The sequence below is a fragment of the Balaenoptera acutorostrata genome, chromosome 1 (genome assembly GCF_949987535.1).
Source record: "Balaenoptera acutorostrata chromosome 1, mBalAcu1.1, whole genome shotgun sequence".
NCBI classification, from domain to species: Eukaryota; Metazoa; Chordata; class Mammalia; order Artiodactyla; family Balaenopteridae; genus Balaenoptera; species Balaenoptera acutorostrata.
Window position 1 is genome coordinate 21,582,061 of NC_080064.1, and position 16,780 is coordinate 21,598,840.

Sequence of the window (16,780 nt, forward strand, 5' to 3'; positions counted from 1 at the left end):
CCCACCCCCTGCCTCTTTCCCTACTTGGTGTCCATATGTTTGTTCTCTACATCTGTGTCTCAATTTTTGCCCTGCAAACCGATTCATCTGTACCATTTTTCTAGGTTTCACATATATGCGTTAATATGCGATATGTGTTTTTCCCTTTCTGACTTACTTCACTCTGTATGACAGTCTCTAGATCCATCCATGTCTCTACAAATGACCCAATTTCATTCCTTTTTATGGCCGGGTAATATTCCGTTATATATATGTACCACATCTTCTTTATCCATTCTTCTGTCGATGGGCATTTAGGTTGCTTCCATGACCTGGCTATTGTAAATAGTGCTGCAATGAACAATGGGGTGCATGTGTCTTTTTGAATTATGGTTTTCTCTGGGTATATGCCCAGTAGTGGGATTGCTGGGTCATATGTAATTCTATTTTTAGTTTTTTAAGGAACCTCCAAACTGTTCTCCATAGTGGCTGTATTAATTTACATTCCCACCAACAGTGCAAGAGTGTTCCCTTTTCTCCACACCCTCTCCAGCATTTGTTGTTTGTACATTTTCTGATGATGCCCATCCTAACTGGTGTGAGGTGATACCTCATTGTAGTTTCGATTTGCATTTCTCTAATAATTAGTGATGTTGAGCAGCTTTTCATGTGCTTCTTGGCCATCTGTATGTCTTCTTTGGAGAAATGTCTATTTAGGTTTTAATATTGAGCTGCATGAGCTGTTTATATATTTTGGAGATTAATCCTTTGTCCGTTGATTCGTTTGCAAATATTTTCTCCCATTTTGAGGGTTCTCTTTTCGTCTTGTTTATGTTTTCCTTTGCTGTGCAAAAGCTTTTAAGTTTCATTAGGTCCCATTTGTTTATTTTTGTTTTTATTTCCATTACTCTAGGAGGTGGATCAAAAAAGATCTTGCTGTGATTTATGTCAAAGAGTGTTCTTCCTATGTTTTCCTCTAAGAGTTTTATAGTGTCCAGTCTTACATTTAGGTCTCTAATCCATATGGAGTTTATTTTTGTGTATGGTGTTAGGGAGTGTTCTAATTTCATTCTTTTACATGTAGCTGTCCAGTTTTCCCAGCACCACTTATTGAAGAGACTGTCTTTTCTCCATTGTATATCTTTGCCTCCTTTGTCATAGATTAGTTGACCATAGGTGCATGGGTTTATCTCTGGGCTTTCTATCTTGTTCCATTGATCTATGCTTCTGTTTTTGTGCCAGTACCATATTGTCTTGATTACTGTAGCTTTGTAGTATAGTCTGAAGTCAGGGAGTCTGATTCCTCCAGCTCCGTTTCTTTCCCTCAAGACTGCTTTGGCTATTCGGGGTCTTTTGTGTCCCCATACAAATTTTAAGATGATTTGTTCTAGTTCCGTAAAAAATGCCATTGGTAACTTGATGGGGATTGCATTGAATCTGTAGATTGCTTTGGGGAGTATAGTCATTTTCACAGTGTTGATTCTTCCAATCCAAGAACATGGTATATCTCTCCATCTGTTGGTATCAACTTTAATTTCTTTCATCAGTGTCTTATAGTTTTCTGCATACAGGTCTTTTGTCTCCCTATGTAGGTTTATTCCTAGGTATTTTATTCTTTTTGTTGCAATGGTAAATGGGAGTGTTTCCTTAATTTCTCTTTCAGATTTTTCATCATTAGTGTATAGGAATGCAAGAGATTTCTGTGCATTAATTTTGTATCCTGCAACTTTACCAAATTCATTGATTAGCTCTAGTAGTTTTCTGGTGACATCTTTAGGATTCTCTATGTATAGTATCATGTCATCTGCAAACAGTGACAGTTTTACTTCTTCTTTTCCAATTTGTATTCCTTTTATTTCTTTTTCTTCTCTGATTGCCATGGCTAGGACTTCCAAAACTATGTTGAATAATAGTGGTGAGAGTGGACATCCTTGTCTTGTTCCTGATCTTAGAGGAAATGCTTTCAGTTTTTCGCCATTGAGAATGATGTTTGCTGTGGGTTTGTCATATATGGCCTTTATTATGTTGAGATAGGTTCCCTCTATGCCCACTTTCTGGAGAGTTCTTATTATATATGGGTGTTGAATTTTGTCAAAAGCTTTTTCTGCATCTATTGAGATGATCATATGGTTTTTATTCTTCAATTTGTAAATATGGTGTATCACATTGATTGATTTGCATATATTGAAGAATCCTTGCATCCCTGGGATAAATCCCACTTGATCTGGTGTACGATCCTTTTAATGTGTTGTTGGATTCTGTTTGCTAGTATTTTGTTGAGGATTTTTGCATATATATTCATCAGTGATATTGGTCTGTAATTTTCTTTTTTTGTAGTATCTTTGTCTGGTTTTGGTATCAGAGTGATGGTGGCCTCATAGAATGAGTTTGGGAGTGTTCCTTCCTCTGCAATTTTTTGGAAGAGCTTGAGAAGGATGGGTTTTAGCTCTTCTCTAAATGTTTGATACAGTTCACCTGTGAAGCCATCTGGTCCTGGACTTTTGTTTGTTGGAAGATTTTTAATCACAGTTTCAATTTCATTACTTGTGATTGGTCTGTTCATATTTTCTATTTCTTCCTGGTTCAGTCTTGGAAGGTTATACCTTTCTAAGAATTTGTCCATTTCTTCCAGGTTGTCCATTTTATTGGCATAGAGTTGCTTGTAGTAGTCTCTTAGGATGCTTTGTATTTCTGTGGTGTCTGTTGTAACTTCTCCTTTTTCATTTCTAATTTTATGATTTGAGTCCTCTCCCTCTTTTTCTTGATGAGTCTGGCTAATGGCTTATCAAGTTTGTTTATCTTCTCAAAGAACCAGCTTTTAGTTTTATTGATCTTTGCTATTGTTTTCTTTGTTTCTATTTCATTTATTTATGCTCTGATCTTTATGATTTCTTTCCTTCTGCTAACTTTGGGTTTTGTTTGTTCTTCTTTCTCTAGTTCCTTTAGGTGTAAGGTTACATTGTTTATTTGAGATTTTTCTTGTTTCTTGAGGTAGGCTTGTATAGCTATAAACTTCCCTCTTAGAACTGTTTTTGCCACATCCCATAGGTTTTGGATTGTTGTGTTTTCATTGTCATTTGTCTCCAGGTATTTTCTGATTTCCTCTTTGATTTCTTCAGTGATCTCTTGGTTATTTAGTAATATATTGTTTAGCCTCCATGTGTTTGTGTTTTTTACGTTTTTTTTCCGTGTAATTGATTTCTAATCTCATAGCATTGTGGTCAGAAAAGATGCTTGATATGATTTCACTTTTTTTTAATTTACTGAGGCTTGATTTGTGACTCAAGATGTGATCTCTCCTGGAGAATGTTCCGTGTGCACTTGAGAAGAAAGTATAATCTGCTGTTTTGGGATGGAATGTCCTATAAATATCAAATAAATCTATCTGGTCTATTGTGTCATTTAAAGCTTGTGTTTCCATATTAATTTTCTGTTTGGATGGTCTGTCTGTTGGTGTAAGTGAGGTGTTAAAGTCCCCCACTATTATTGTGTTACTGTCAATTTCCTCTTTTATAGCTGTTAGCAGTTGCTTTATGTATTGAGGTGCTCCTATGTTGGGTGCATATATATTTATAATTGTTATATCTTCTTCTTGGATTGACCCCTTGATCATTATGTAGTGTCCTTCCTTGTCTCTTGTAACATTCTTTATTTTAAAGTCTATTTTATCTGATATGAGTATTGCTACTGCAGCTTTCTTTTGATTTCCATTTGCATGGAATATCTTTTTCCATCCCCTCACTTTCAGTCTGTATGTGTCCCTAGGTCTAAAGTGGGTCTCTTGTAGACAGCACATATATGGGTCTTATTTTTGTATCCATTCAGCAAGCCTCTGTCTTTTGGTTAGAGCATTTAATCCATTCACGTTTAAGGTAATTATCAATATGTATGTTCCTATGACCATTTTCTTAATTGTTTTGGGTTTGTTTTTGTAGGTCCTTTTCTTCTCTCGTGTTTCCCACTTAGAGAAGTTCCTTTAGCATTTGTTGTAGAGCTGGTTTGGTGGTGCTGAATTCTCTTAACTTTTGCTTGTCTGTAAAGCTTTTGATTTCTCCATCGAATCTGAATGAGATCCTTGCTGGGTAGAGTAATCTTGGTTGTAGGTTCTTCCCTTTCATCTCTTTAAGTATATCATGCCACTCCCTTCTGGCTTGTAGAGTTTCTGTTGAGAAATCAGCTGTTAACCTTACGGGAGTTCCCTTGGGAACTCCTTATGGGAGTCGTTTTTCCCTTGCTGCTTTCAATAATTTTTCTTTGTCTTTAATTTTTGCCAGTTTGATTACTATGTGTCTCGGCGTGTTTCTCCTTGGGTTTATCCTGCCTGGGACTCTCTGCACTTCCTGGACTTGGGTGGCTATTTCCTTTCCCATGTTAGGGAAGTTTTTGACTATAATCTCTTCCAATATATTCTCGTGTCCTTTCTCTCTCTCTTCTCCTTCTGGGACCCCTATAAATGCGAATGTTGTTGCATTTAGTGTTGTCCCAGAGGTCTCTTAGGCTGTCTTCATTTCTTTTCATTCTTTTTCCTTTATTCTGTTCCGCAGCAGTGAATTCCACTATTCTGTCTTCCAGGTCACTTATCCGTTCTTCTGCCTCAGTTATTCTGCTGTTGATTCCTTCTAGTGTAGTTTTCATTTCAGTTATTGTATTGTTCATCTCTGTTTGTTCTTTAATTCTTCTATATCTTTGTTAAACATTTCTTGCATCTTCTCAATCTTTGCCTCCATTCTTTTTCTGAGGTCCTGGATCATCTTCACTATCATTATTCTGAATTCTTTTTCTGGAAGGTTGCCTATCTCACTTCATTTAGTTGTTTTTCTGGGGTTTTATCTTGTTCCTTCATCTGGTACATAGCCCTCTGCCTTTTCATCTTGTCTATCTTTCTGTGAATTGATACCTGTTTCTTAAACAAGATAATGGATGTAGAATGCTGTATTAGTTTCCTATTGCTGCCACAACAAATTACCACAAACTTAGTGGCTTAAAACAACACAAATTTATTATCTTACAGTTCTGTAGATCAGAAGTCTGACACGGGTCTCACCAGGCTAAAGTCTTGACAGGGCTATGCTCCTTCTGGAGGCTGTAGAGTAGAATCCGTTTTCTTGCAATTCCCGCTTTCTAGAGATTGCTGTATTTCTTCACTCGTGACCCCCTTCTTCCATCTTCAGAACTGGCAATAGCAGGTCAAGTCCCTTTCACACCTACATCTCTCTACTCTCTGCAGCCAGGAAAGGTTCACTGATTTTTTTTTTTTTTGATGTGGACCATTTTTAAAGTCTTTATTGAATTTGTTACAATATTGCTTCTGTTTTATGTTTTGGTTTTTTGGCCCGAGGTATGTGGGATCTTAGCTCCCTGACCAATGATTGAACCTGCACCCCCTGCATTGGAAGGCGAAGTCTTAACCACTGGGCTGCCAGGGAAGTCCCAAGGTTCACTGATTTTAAGGACTCGTGTGATTATATTGCGCTCACCTGGATAATCTAGGCTGATCTCCCCACCTCAAGGATTTTAACCTTAATCCCATCTGCAAAGCCCCTTTTGCCACCTACCATAACATATTCATGGGTTCCAGAGGATCAGGACATGGACGTTTGTAAGGGGGCTGTTGTTCTGCCTACCACAAGTGCAAGGTACTGTGCCTCGCTCTTTGTAAACCCTCAGTAAGTGGCGCTCGTTCGAGGCCCTCGGTACTCTGGGAAGTTGCAAGCTGAAGATGTGAGCCCTGGGCACAAGTAATTTAAAGCCTGGTAGGAAAATCAGAGGGGTGAGGACAGAAATGATTCTGATCCAGAGTGACCAGAGTCATGTGTGGGGTTTCCACCAAGTGCTGTGGGAAAGTGAGAGGCCTCAGGTCAGTAAGTGGTCTGGCAAGTTTGAACAGAGTGAATGTGTCAATAATGTATTTAACTGCAGAACCCAGAAAGAAATGAGGATCAACTCAAATGAGAATCTTTATAGGACAACGGGTAAGAAGGAAGGAGAAGGCAGAGGAAAAGCCTCTTCTGCCTAGAGAGTCAGGGAATTAGATTTGTTCATGTCTCTTGATTCTTCCCACTAGTCCCCCTGGACTCACTTGTTCATTATGCAGCAGATATGTGCCAGGCACTGTACCTGGCCTAGGGGATACAGTGAACACAGTACACAGAGGCCACTTCCCTGCAGCTCAGTGTGGTGAAGCAAAATAACCGTGTCAACACAGAGCCATAATACAGTGTGACAGTAGGAGCCCACAGGAAGGATGTGCCTCCTTCCCAGATTGACAGGGTGGGAAAGGCATCTTGAGGGAAGTGCCGATAAACTGCGACCTGAAGAATGAGTTAATCAGGATGCTCTGGGCCACAGGTAACAGCCCAACTCAAGTGACCTTAAACAATAATGAGCAGACTGGCTCCTGACTGGAAGCCCAGGAGTAGGGTAGGCATCAGGGTTGGTTACTCTGGTCACTTTGACTCCATTTTTCTGTGATTCCCTTGGCTGGGCTTTCCTCTCTCTGTTTATTTCACTCTCAGGCTGGCTACCCTCGTGGTCACAAGTCCAGGAGTCACATTAGGACACCCAGCATCCAGAGAAAGAAAGGCATCTCTTTCATAGACTCTCTCCTGAAAATGAGAAAACTCCTTTTCCACACACTCCCAGCAACTGGTCCCCTTGCATCCGATTGGGGTCACAGGCTCATTTCTGAGCCACTCCCTGTGTCCAAGTGCATGCCATGTCCAATTTGGCTTAGATCTAAGTTCCTGAACCTATCACTGTGGGAAGGACAGTCAACTTACACATGGTCTGATTTGGGCTGGGCAGATAATGAAATGAAAAGGTGCCATTAAGAATGAGGGAGGCTGAGGGAAAGAAAGAACAGAGTGTAGGAATGGAAGTGACTTGTTCTCTCCTTCTCCCATGTAAGACTCGTTTCTGCCACTTCATACCTTCTGCTTTCCATGGATTCTGTTTCCTCTTAATTCTAGCTTTGCCATGACTTCTCTCTGCACATGCTTCCAACTTCAGCATCTGTCATTAACTGCCTCACTTCTCCGTGTCTCTCAGTTCAAATCCCCAAGCTTAATTTACCTCACTATACCAGGCTCCACCTACTTGGAAGTAAGCTGCAGAAGATCTAAATACAAGATTTATTTTGTATGCTGCTCTGCCCCCAGCATCTGAACAGTACCTGGCACGCAGTAAGTGCTCGATGAATTAAATATGTGCCAAGTGAAAGGAAGATCAGCCTTCTAGCTAATCGGCTGCCTTTCAGTCAGTTGCTCCTCTGCCAGATTTTCTGTGGCTGAGGGAGTGTCCCTTGAAGGGACTGTTGACATGTCCCCTCTAGTGGTAGGAGCAGAAATTTGTTTGGATATAACTTCTACTACTATTATCTGAACTTCAGTTTACTTTTCTGCAGAATAGGATCAATGAAATCTGCCCTTTATGGCTCAGAGGGGTTCAGTATCAAGTGAGATCATGAATATGAAGGTACTTTATATATTGTAAAATGCCAGGCAGTGTAATTCAATCCTGGTCACTCACATACGCCTGGAAAACACTGATGACGGAAAGGCTATTTTACCTGTTCACTTCCACTTCTTGATGTCGAGTTATCCAGGAGAACCTCTAATTGGCTGTCTTCTTGTCCCTCTCCATTTGCTCCCCCAGGGTCACTCAGGATGTGTCAACTGTCTGGAGTGGAATGAGAAAGGAGAGTAAGTATGAGCTCTGACACCTAGGGGGTGCTGGAGAATGGTATGGGGAGGTTGGGAAAAGGGGACCTTCCTTCCTCTCTGTAGATCTAAGGAAAAGAGTGGACCCAAGAGAGGAGACTGCTGCTCTCTGCTATGTGCTTAAGTTTAGTTCATCATTATCAATACACAGTTAAACAATGAATCCCAGATAGATGGAAAGTTGAATGACCTTCCAAACCCTGTTTTTTTGATAAGCTATTGCATTTAAGGAATGATGAGAAATTCTCAGGACAAAATAGAAGAGAATCAATCACTGTTTACAAGATAACCTTATATTCTGTGACATCTCCTGTTCTTCAGGTTCTGTGTAGCCTAAGTCCTTATCAACTGGGAAACATGGGATAGAGGAAGGGGGGCCCAGGAACTTGAGGAGAGGTCAGAACTGTTCCTTCTCTCTACTTGCAGCTTGCTGGCCTCTGGTTCCGATGACCAGCACACGATTGTGTGGGACCCGCTGCACCATAAGAAGCTGCTTTCCATGCACACGGGACACACTGCAAATATCTTTTCTGTCAAGGTGAGCAGGATAAGCCACAAAGCAAGTGAATGGTGTGACTGGGCTGTGCACATGGTTGTGTTTGCATGTGTGTGTCCCATGTATACCCTGGGATCACAGACATCTTTGTGATCTGAGCATCTGCTGGTGATTCCTGAAATTCCGTCTCTTTTCCATGCTCTGCTTCTTCTCTTAGAGCCAAGAGGCCAGCTCCAAATGAATTTGTACTTATACGTGAGTGGTGATGATGGGAGGTATGGTTCTGAGCATGAACTTCAGTAGCAGGCAGACCTGTGTTTGACTCCCTTATCTGCTCCTTGGAAGCTGTGTGAACTGGGAAAATCACCTGACCCCTCTGGGCCTGTTTACCCATCTGTAAAAAGGAAGTAGCTAAGGAAAATCCCCCACATTCATGAATAAATGAGTAAATAAATAATTTAACTAAATAAGGAAGTAGCAATCCACAGCGCTGATGTTACAGTTCAATGAGATGATCGATTTAAAAAGCACCTGTCACAGGTGATTTTAGCTGTTCTACTTTTCATAGGAAATGAGTCTGCTGATTGTTGCTGGAGGGGAGTTGAGCTGAGAAGAGGCAGCGGACTTAAAAGACTTCAGACCTCTGAAGACCTGTTATGTGGAAGTGACATGAAACTTGTGCCTCTCGGTCCCAGAGAACAGACCTAGGAATAGTGACTGTTAAGTTTTCAGAAGCAAATGTAGGCCTGATGAAGGAAAGAATTGTCTAATGCTTAGAGATATTTGAAAAAGGTAAAATGGGCCTTCTGAGGACGTAGTAAATGTCCTAGCACTGAGGTATTCCTCATTGGGAACTTTCATCTGCTAGGTTGAAGGCTGAAGGAAATGACCTTTAAGGACTTTCCAGCTCTGAAATTCTGTAATGGATGTATGTGAGAGTGAGGCTGTCCTTTGGAAAGCCTCACTAATCTAAGAAATATTTTCCTAATTAATATCAAGATGAATTGCAAGATACCTGAAGAAGAAGATAGATTCAAGAGCTCAAAACCAACTTATTTCACTAATCAGAGCTTCTTTCCTAAGCTCTGATTCTCATCTCCTGTTCCAGGGACCAATCCTAGATGAATTTCTGTGATTTGAGAGACAGAACAATGCTGATTCACCTCTTGCATGATGAGCAGAGACTGCTTTCCTCCCCTGAAAAGTGTTAGGTCCAGTTTAAATCTGTGGGGTCAGATCTGGGAAAGGGACCTAAGCTATCAGTCTGGTATCATAGAACACAAAATGTTGAGTTCAGAGACCAGAATTGGACAATGACCTTGATACTCCTTAATAGTAAGACCCTGGGCAAGGCACTTATATTCACAGACTCTCAGCCTCCTCTTCTGTTATAAAAAGGTATAGAAAAGGGTTCCTCTCTCTTCTGGTAATAAAACACCACAGATCTATTTATTTAACCCACGAGCTCCCCCTGGTGGCATCTATAGTGTGGAACGAGTATGGCAGTGGCCACAAGCTCTTCCCAAGGGTTCTCCTGTTTATTTCTGTTGCGCGTGGGGTATATGTTGTCTCCAGCCAGGATTAAAGACTACTAGTTGTCCCTAAAAACGATCAAATTCCATCTGTTTCATCTAGCCCTTATCCTGGTGGGCTATTAGAGAAGTGCATGTGGAAAGAGTGAATTGTTAAAGTCAAATGGGACTTTAGCTACTTAAATGCAGGAAAATGTCAACACCCTCTCCCCCACCCTCCCAGACCCCAGCACATTCAGCCTTGTTGTGGGTTGGGAGAAACTTTTCAACTAAGAAAAAAAGATAATTCAATCTTTCAAACTTAAGAAAGAAGAGAAGAACTCAACTAATACCAGACCCGAATATTTTTCTTCCTCAACACTAGGTGATAGAACTGTATACATTTTAAAAATTATTATTAATCAAAGTTATGTTTGTGGCTATTTTGACCTTGCCGTATGTGATCTGGAATATTTTGTTCTCAACTTCATCAGAATGATGGGGTTGTCCTTTTGAATAATGGCCACATAAAGATGTATTCTCGTGATGCTCAGCCCTTCCCCAAGTTCTGACTTTTGAGCCATTTCCAGCACTTGCCATTATAAGGAGTGCTACTTGGAGCATTTCTGCACAGGTCCCTTTTTTCTTTTAGAATTATTTCTCAGAAGTGGAAGTTTTAGGTCAAAAGATAGAAATAGTTTTTATGTTTCTTACCTATTGCCAGATTGTTCTCCAGAAATATTTGAACCAATTTAAAACACCCACTCCCTTATAACACTAAAAGTCCTTTTCATTTCAAGACTAATTTATTACTTAATCCCCAGGTTATTAAATAGCCATCATGAGGCATATAGGAGTCAGACAAACTTGAGTTTGAATTGACAGTCCTACTGAATGCTAGTGCCGAACCTCAATTTTTAATGGGGTTATTGTAAGTATTAATAAGATAAATTACCTGCTCGATGTCTAGCACATGGTAAATGCTTAGTAAATGGTAACAGCTATGATTATCATCCATTCAGCTCTTACCTGGGGAAGAATCAGAGGAAGAGGGTTCCTTAGGTAGTCCAGGTTGGCATAGGTCAGGACCGCTCTGGCAAAATAAAGGTGCACATCCTGATTTTGACCTTTAGGCCTACAGGCTGATGCTCGAGATCCAAAATTTTCTTGGATGGGCTCGTTTTCTTATCTGATATGGAGAGGGAAAAAAAGGTGCTAACATCCAGGCTAGTCTCCTTCCGTGGCCTAGCCCCACCACCTGCCAACCTCTTCTTCAATCTCTCCCAAGCAGTTCCTGCCTCACGCTGGGGACCGCATCTTGATCACAGGGGCAGCTGACTCCAAGGTGCATGTCCACGACCTGACAGTAAAGGAGACGATCCACATGTTTGGAGACCACACAAACCGGGTGAAACGCATCGCCACGGCGCCCATGTGGCCCAACACATTCTGGAGCGCTGCTGAGGATGGGCTTATCCGGTGAGGGCCTGAGGCAGGGCGTGGGGCCTGTGCCTCCCCGGCTCCCACTCCATGTTGGTTCCCCCTTCCTATCTGCCCTACTGCTGCCTTCCACACGCCTGGCTCCTTCCCTCCAGCAGAGTTCCAGCCTCATTTGTCTGCCCAGCACAGTTATCAGTGAACAAACTCCACTGATGTACTTACCCTATTCTTCACCTTCCCCACTTCTTACCCTCTCCTGAGCTTTCTTACCGTCTCCACTGGCTTTCTCACCATCTCAGATACACAGTCTGCCCCCTCTGGGCTTTCATACTTGCTATTCCCTCTAACTGGTTTTCTCAGTCCCAGCTCTTTCTCAACTCTTTCTTACCCTAAGGAGACAGCTTAAGAGTCACCTCCCGAGAAGCACCTTCTCTGACCATCCTATCTAAAATAGACACCCCACCATTGTTCTTTGTCTCCGTGCCCTAATTGTATCCTCTATAACTCTCATCACCCTCTATAGTTCTTTTATTTTATTTGCTTGATGGTTTACTTGTTTGTCTGTGTCCCTCACTGAGTCGTAAACTCCCCCAGCATTTTGTCTGTCTTGTCCATCTTGTCCACGTCTTTCTTGTCCTTGGTTGTGTCCCTAGAGCCCAGCACAATACCTGGCACATAGACGCACTTGATACACTTCCCTTGAACAGTCGCTCAATGGGCATATTCCTGGGAGGGGTATAGCCAGCCAGAAATGGTTACGTGGACTCTCCCCCTTTCCACTGGCCTATATCGTCACACCTTTGCCTCTACTTCCCTTCTTCTTAAAATGGTCTCATTGCCTTTCTTTAACTCCTTTCTTCAGATATAACCTTAGAACATTTTCCTTATGTCCGCAATCTGCTTTAATTGCCTTCCTTGAGATACTGTGAGACTTTGTGCCCTCTTCCCTGTTACAGAGGAGGAGGGGTATCTAAGTCATGCATGAACTAGAACTCAGACAGATCAAGTCAAGTCCTCCCTCTGTCACTCAGTGTCTGGGGCAAATCACTTCACCCCCCAGACCTCAGTTTCCTCATCTATAAAATGGGAATTATCATAATATCTCTTTTGTTGGCCTGAGCATTAAAATTGAGATAGTGCCCGTAAAACTTTAGCATAGTACTTAGCAGACAGAATGCACTTGGTCGGTGGCGGGTCCAACTGTCTGTTGCACTGGTTGACCCTGACTGACTAGACTGTGCCAGGGCAGCAGGTAGAGGCTAAGCACCTAGGGCATGGGGCAGGAGCCTAAGCACTTAGGGGCAGGCACAGTCAGGGGAGGAGTCCTAGCAGAAGGTGAACACAAGCTGGCCTTCCAGAATAGACAGGATTTGGATGGGCAAGGAAAAGCAGAGTGGACTCCCCAGCTTGAGCAGAGTTTGTGAAGGCATGGGTAAACGTGCCACATACAGGACACAGTTCTGAGGCTGTAACTGACCCACACTTAGAAAACTGAGGAGCAAGGTTGGAGAGGTATATGAAATCATGTCTTGAAAACCAGACTGAGTAGTTTGATAGAAGTAAACGAAGAGTAAACTCAAGCTAAAAGTATTGAGGAATCTCTGCAATTTTTTGAGCAAGAAAGTGATGCAACAAAAACAATATTTTAGGAAGAGCAATCGGGTGAGGATGGCTTAGAAAGATAAGTGAACAATGAAGAAATTATTGGAGATGTTTAGGCAGAGGTGGGTGAGCACATGAATGATGCCCTCGCCATTCTCTGGATGTGCCTGTGTTCCAGCATCAAAGCAGTTCCCCAGTAGGAGTGTGCTGACGCTGGGTGGATGTTTTGGCATGACCTTTACCACCCAGATGGGACTTGGGCTTGTCCTGGCAGTTGGTGTTTCTAGGTAGCTCTTAGATGATCTCCAGATTTTCTTTTCTGTCACCTCTATACTTCTTTTGTCTCCTGCAAGAAACTAGATTAAGAATAGAATTATTCTTAATCAAGGAGCAGAGCAGAGCAGTTAAAATGCAGTCTTTCCAGCTCTGCACTATCTCAGCGCTACACTTACTGCAGTGTCGTCCAGGCAAGTTATTTAGCTTCTTTGAACTTCTAGTGGTACCTAGGGATGGTGTGAGAATTTAATTAGATAATACATGTATAACACTTGGGAACAATACTGGACACAAAGCAATTTCTCACTAAGTGTTAGTAGTCAGTAGTAATAGTACTTAGTAGCAATAATATTGATATCTGTTAAAAAAAAAAAAGGGTTTAGTAGTATCTACCTTAAAGAATTATGTTAGAATAAAACAGAATGTGTGTGAAGCCTACTATAGGTGCCTGGCACACTGGGCACTCAAGAAATGGGAGTAGTTTTTGACATTCATATTATTTACAAACAGGTTCAAAGCCCCTCCCAATTCCTTTGCATTTGGACCTTGGCTTCTCCCCTGCCTTCCACCCACGGACACAACCCCCAATCCCTAACTGTGTCCTCTCTCACAGCCAGTATGACCTTCGGGAGAACAGCAAACACTCGGAGGTGCTGATTGACCTGACAGAGTACTGTGGCCAGCTGGTGGAGGCCAAGTGCCTCACCGTCAACCCCCAGGACAACAACTGCCTGGCAGTGGGGGCCAGTGGGCCCTTTGTGAGGCTCTATGACATTCGCATGATCCATAACCACAGGTATGAATAGCGCGGCCTCCCGTGGGCAAGGGAACCTGGAACCTGCTGCCCCTTTCCCTCATTGCCATGCCCTCTTCTTTCTGAGGTGGGTTTTTTTTGCTTTTTTTTTTACATTTTTTATTTCTTTAATGTTGTATCTATTTCATTTATTTATTTGTGGCTGCATTGGGTCTTCGTTGCTGCATGCGGGCTTTCTCTAGTTGCGACGGGTGGGGGCTACTCTTTGTTGCGGTGCGCGGGCTAATTGCGGTGGCTTCTCTTGTTGCGGAGCACAGGCTCTAGGCGCGCGGGCTTCAGTAATTGTGGCACATGGGCTCAGTAGTTGTGGCTCACGGGCTCTAGAGCGCAGGCTCAGTAGTTGTGGCGCACGGGCTTAGTTGCTTTGCAGCATGTGGGATCTTCCTGGACCAGCGCTCCAACCCGTGTCCCCTGCATTGGCAGGCAGATTCTTAACCACTGTGCCACCAGGGAAGCCCTGAGGTGGGTTTTTTTAATTTTGTGATTCCTTTTTAAAAAATTTAATCCATGCTTATTTTGGAAAATGTGAAAAGTGTATTAAAGAAATTACCCATACTCCATTACCTGAAAGAAATCACTGTATATAGTGTTTTCTGCTTGTTCTTTCACTATGAGTGTATGTACAGTTATAATCTTATACATGTAATTCCTTTATTTGTACATATAAATCTACTTTATTCTTTTTTTTTTTTAAACAAAAGTAGAATATACTCAGAATCTCCACAGAAGTCCCAGACCTGAGCGGCTCCGCCAGCTTGGGTTTTCAGGGGACTCCTGGGACAAGTGCAGAAACTTCTGGCCTGCATTACTTTCATTTGTGGATTTGGGTGACCACTATTGCTCTTCACAAACTGCATGACTTAGGGTAGACCTTGAGCTTTTAGCTTCCTCATCTGTAAAATGGGAGTAATAGGGTGGCCATGAACCAAGACAAGTAAGCAGGACCTACTTTTAGAGCACTGTAATGTATGTGTCCACAGCTGTCTAGTTGGTGGACCTTTGGGGGTGCTGAGATAAGAAAGGTACCTCCTCCTGTATCTCTCCAGGGGTATACACTTGGGTTTTTCTCCAGGAAGTGTGATATGGTCTAGCCAGGAGTAGTGTTAGGCATTATAATCTATATGGTTTGCCTTCCCACCAGAAAGAGCATGAAGCAGAGCCCTTCAGCAGGTGTGCACACCTTCTGTGACCGGCAGAAGCCCCTTCCGGATGGTGCAGCCCAGTATTACGTAGCAGGTAGGGCTCAGCCCAACTCTGGCCCTAAACTCTTGGCAGGGTGTTGATTGTCTCTGGGGCAGTGCAAGGAGGCAGCATGGCATGGTGACCAAGAGCAAGGGGTTTAGAATCAGGCAGACCTGGGCTTTGAGGCTGACTGTCAGTGACCAGCTATCATATAACCTCTGGTAAATTACTTACCCTTGAGGAGTCTTAATTTCTCTTCTGTAAAATGGGGTTGTAATGACTCAATGAGATAAAGCATATAACACAGTTGGCCCAGTTCATACAGTAAGGGCTCAACACTTGTAGTTGCTTTTCTGATGAAGATGATGGCTATCATCATTGATATGGTTGACTTCTCACAACTCCCTGCCCCTTTTGGGAGGGATTGGAAGCCTCACACTAGGGTAACAGGGCTGTTCCCTGCAGGTCACCTGCCAGTGAAGCTACCCGACTACAACAACCGTCTGAGAGTGCTGGTTGCCACCTATGTGACCTTCAGCCCCAATGGCACAGAGCTGCTTGTCAACATGGGAGGAGAGCAGGTATGGACGGCTGCCCAACGTGGCTCTGCCCTTCCCCCTCCCACCCTCATATCCATCAGCCAGGGCTGTGTACCCCACAACCCCTATGATGAGGCAGACAAGAAGCCTCATTGTAAATGACGTTACTGTGAAATGTGGAAGTGCCATGGCATCTTTGGAATTCCCAGAGAGGTGCCCTGGCCTTGAGTGTAAGGTTTAGAACTGACAGACTTGTCTTCAGATGCTGGCCTTTTGTTTACTAGCTGTGTACTGTGACTTTGAACAACTCTCTTCATTTTCCTGAACCTTGGTTTCCTCATCTGCTATTTTCCTAGGAGGAAATCCTGGGGCTCAGAGCATGCAGCCAGGCTGCAGTTTAGGGCCAGCTTTGGGAAGTGTTCTTTGATAACGGCAGGTTGCTAACCCTTCTGTTTACAATCTCTCAGTCAGGATATTTAGTAAGCTTTGCATAAATTCATTTACTCTACAAAGTCACTGAGTACTTACTCTGTGGGTAGCATTATCATAAACACGAGGGAAACAAATGTGAAATATGATCCATCCTAGGCTGATGGGAGCGACAAGGCAAGTGAAACCGTTGATGACATTTAAAGTCAAGGTGTGACACAAGAGAAATGGGATGGAGACTAGGTGAGTCCTTGAGTTCAGAAGAGGGCTCTGGCTTCAGATTGCTTAGCCATCACCTGGCTTAAAGGTAGCATAAAGATGAGTGGCGAGGCAGTCTAGCAGAATGGTTCGGAGCCAGACAGACTCGGTTTTGGGTCCTGATTCTGCCACCTGCTGCTTTTATGGCCCTGGATAAATTAATTAAAGTCTGAGCCTACATTTCTTCATCTGTTCAGGGGGTGATGATAATAGTACCTTTTCGTGGGAGGGTTTCTAGGATGAAATGAAAAAAAGCCGTATAAAACACTTAGCAGAGGTCCTGGAGCAAAGTAAGAATTCAATAAATGGTAAGTAATAATAGCTAGTATTTACTGAGGGAAGTAACTAGCAGTGTTACTTTGGGCAAATTGCTTCTCTGCTCTGAGGCTTCAGTTTTCCCATCTATAACATGAGACCTCTGAGAACATTGTCGACCTCATAAACATGTGATTCGAAGTAAGGACAGTATTTCAAGCCATCCACCCTAAGGGCCAGGAACTGGCCAGATTTTCCTGCCTGAGGTTTGCTGCATAGAA

The 16,780-nt window shown here is 42.6% G+C and overlaps 1 protein-coding gene across 4 annotated transcripts in view; it reads left to right on the top strand.

Moving 5' to 3' along the window:
* WDTC1 (WD and tetratricopeptide repeats 1) overlaps positions 1–16,780 on the top strand; it is a 68,316-nt gene that overhangs the window by 39,822 nt on the left and 11,714 nt on the right. For all 4 annotated transcript variants that reach the window (XM_057527100.1, XM_057527102.1, XM_007170480.3 and 1 more), the window contains 6 exons: positions 7,633–7,679; positions 8,124–8,235; positions 10,996–11,183; positions 13,636–13,818; positions 14,978–15,072; positions 15,484–15,599. In XM_057527100.1, the coding sequence (XP_057383083.1) occupies positions 7,633–7,679; positions 8,124–8,235; positions 10,996–11,183; positions 13,636–13,818; positions 14,978–15,072; positions 15,484–15,599 (741 nt within the window). The remainder of the gene's footprint in view (positions 1–7,632; positions 7,680–8,123; positions 8,236–10,995; positions 11,184–13,635; positions 13,819–14,977; positions 15,073–15,483; positions 15,600–16,780) is intronic.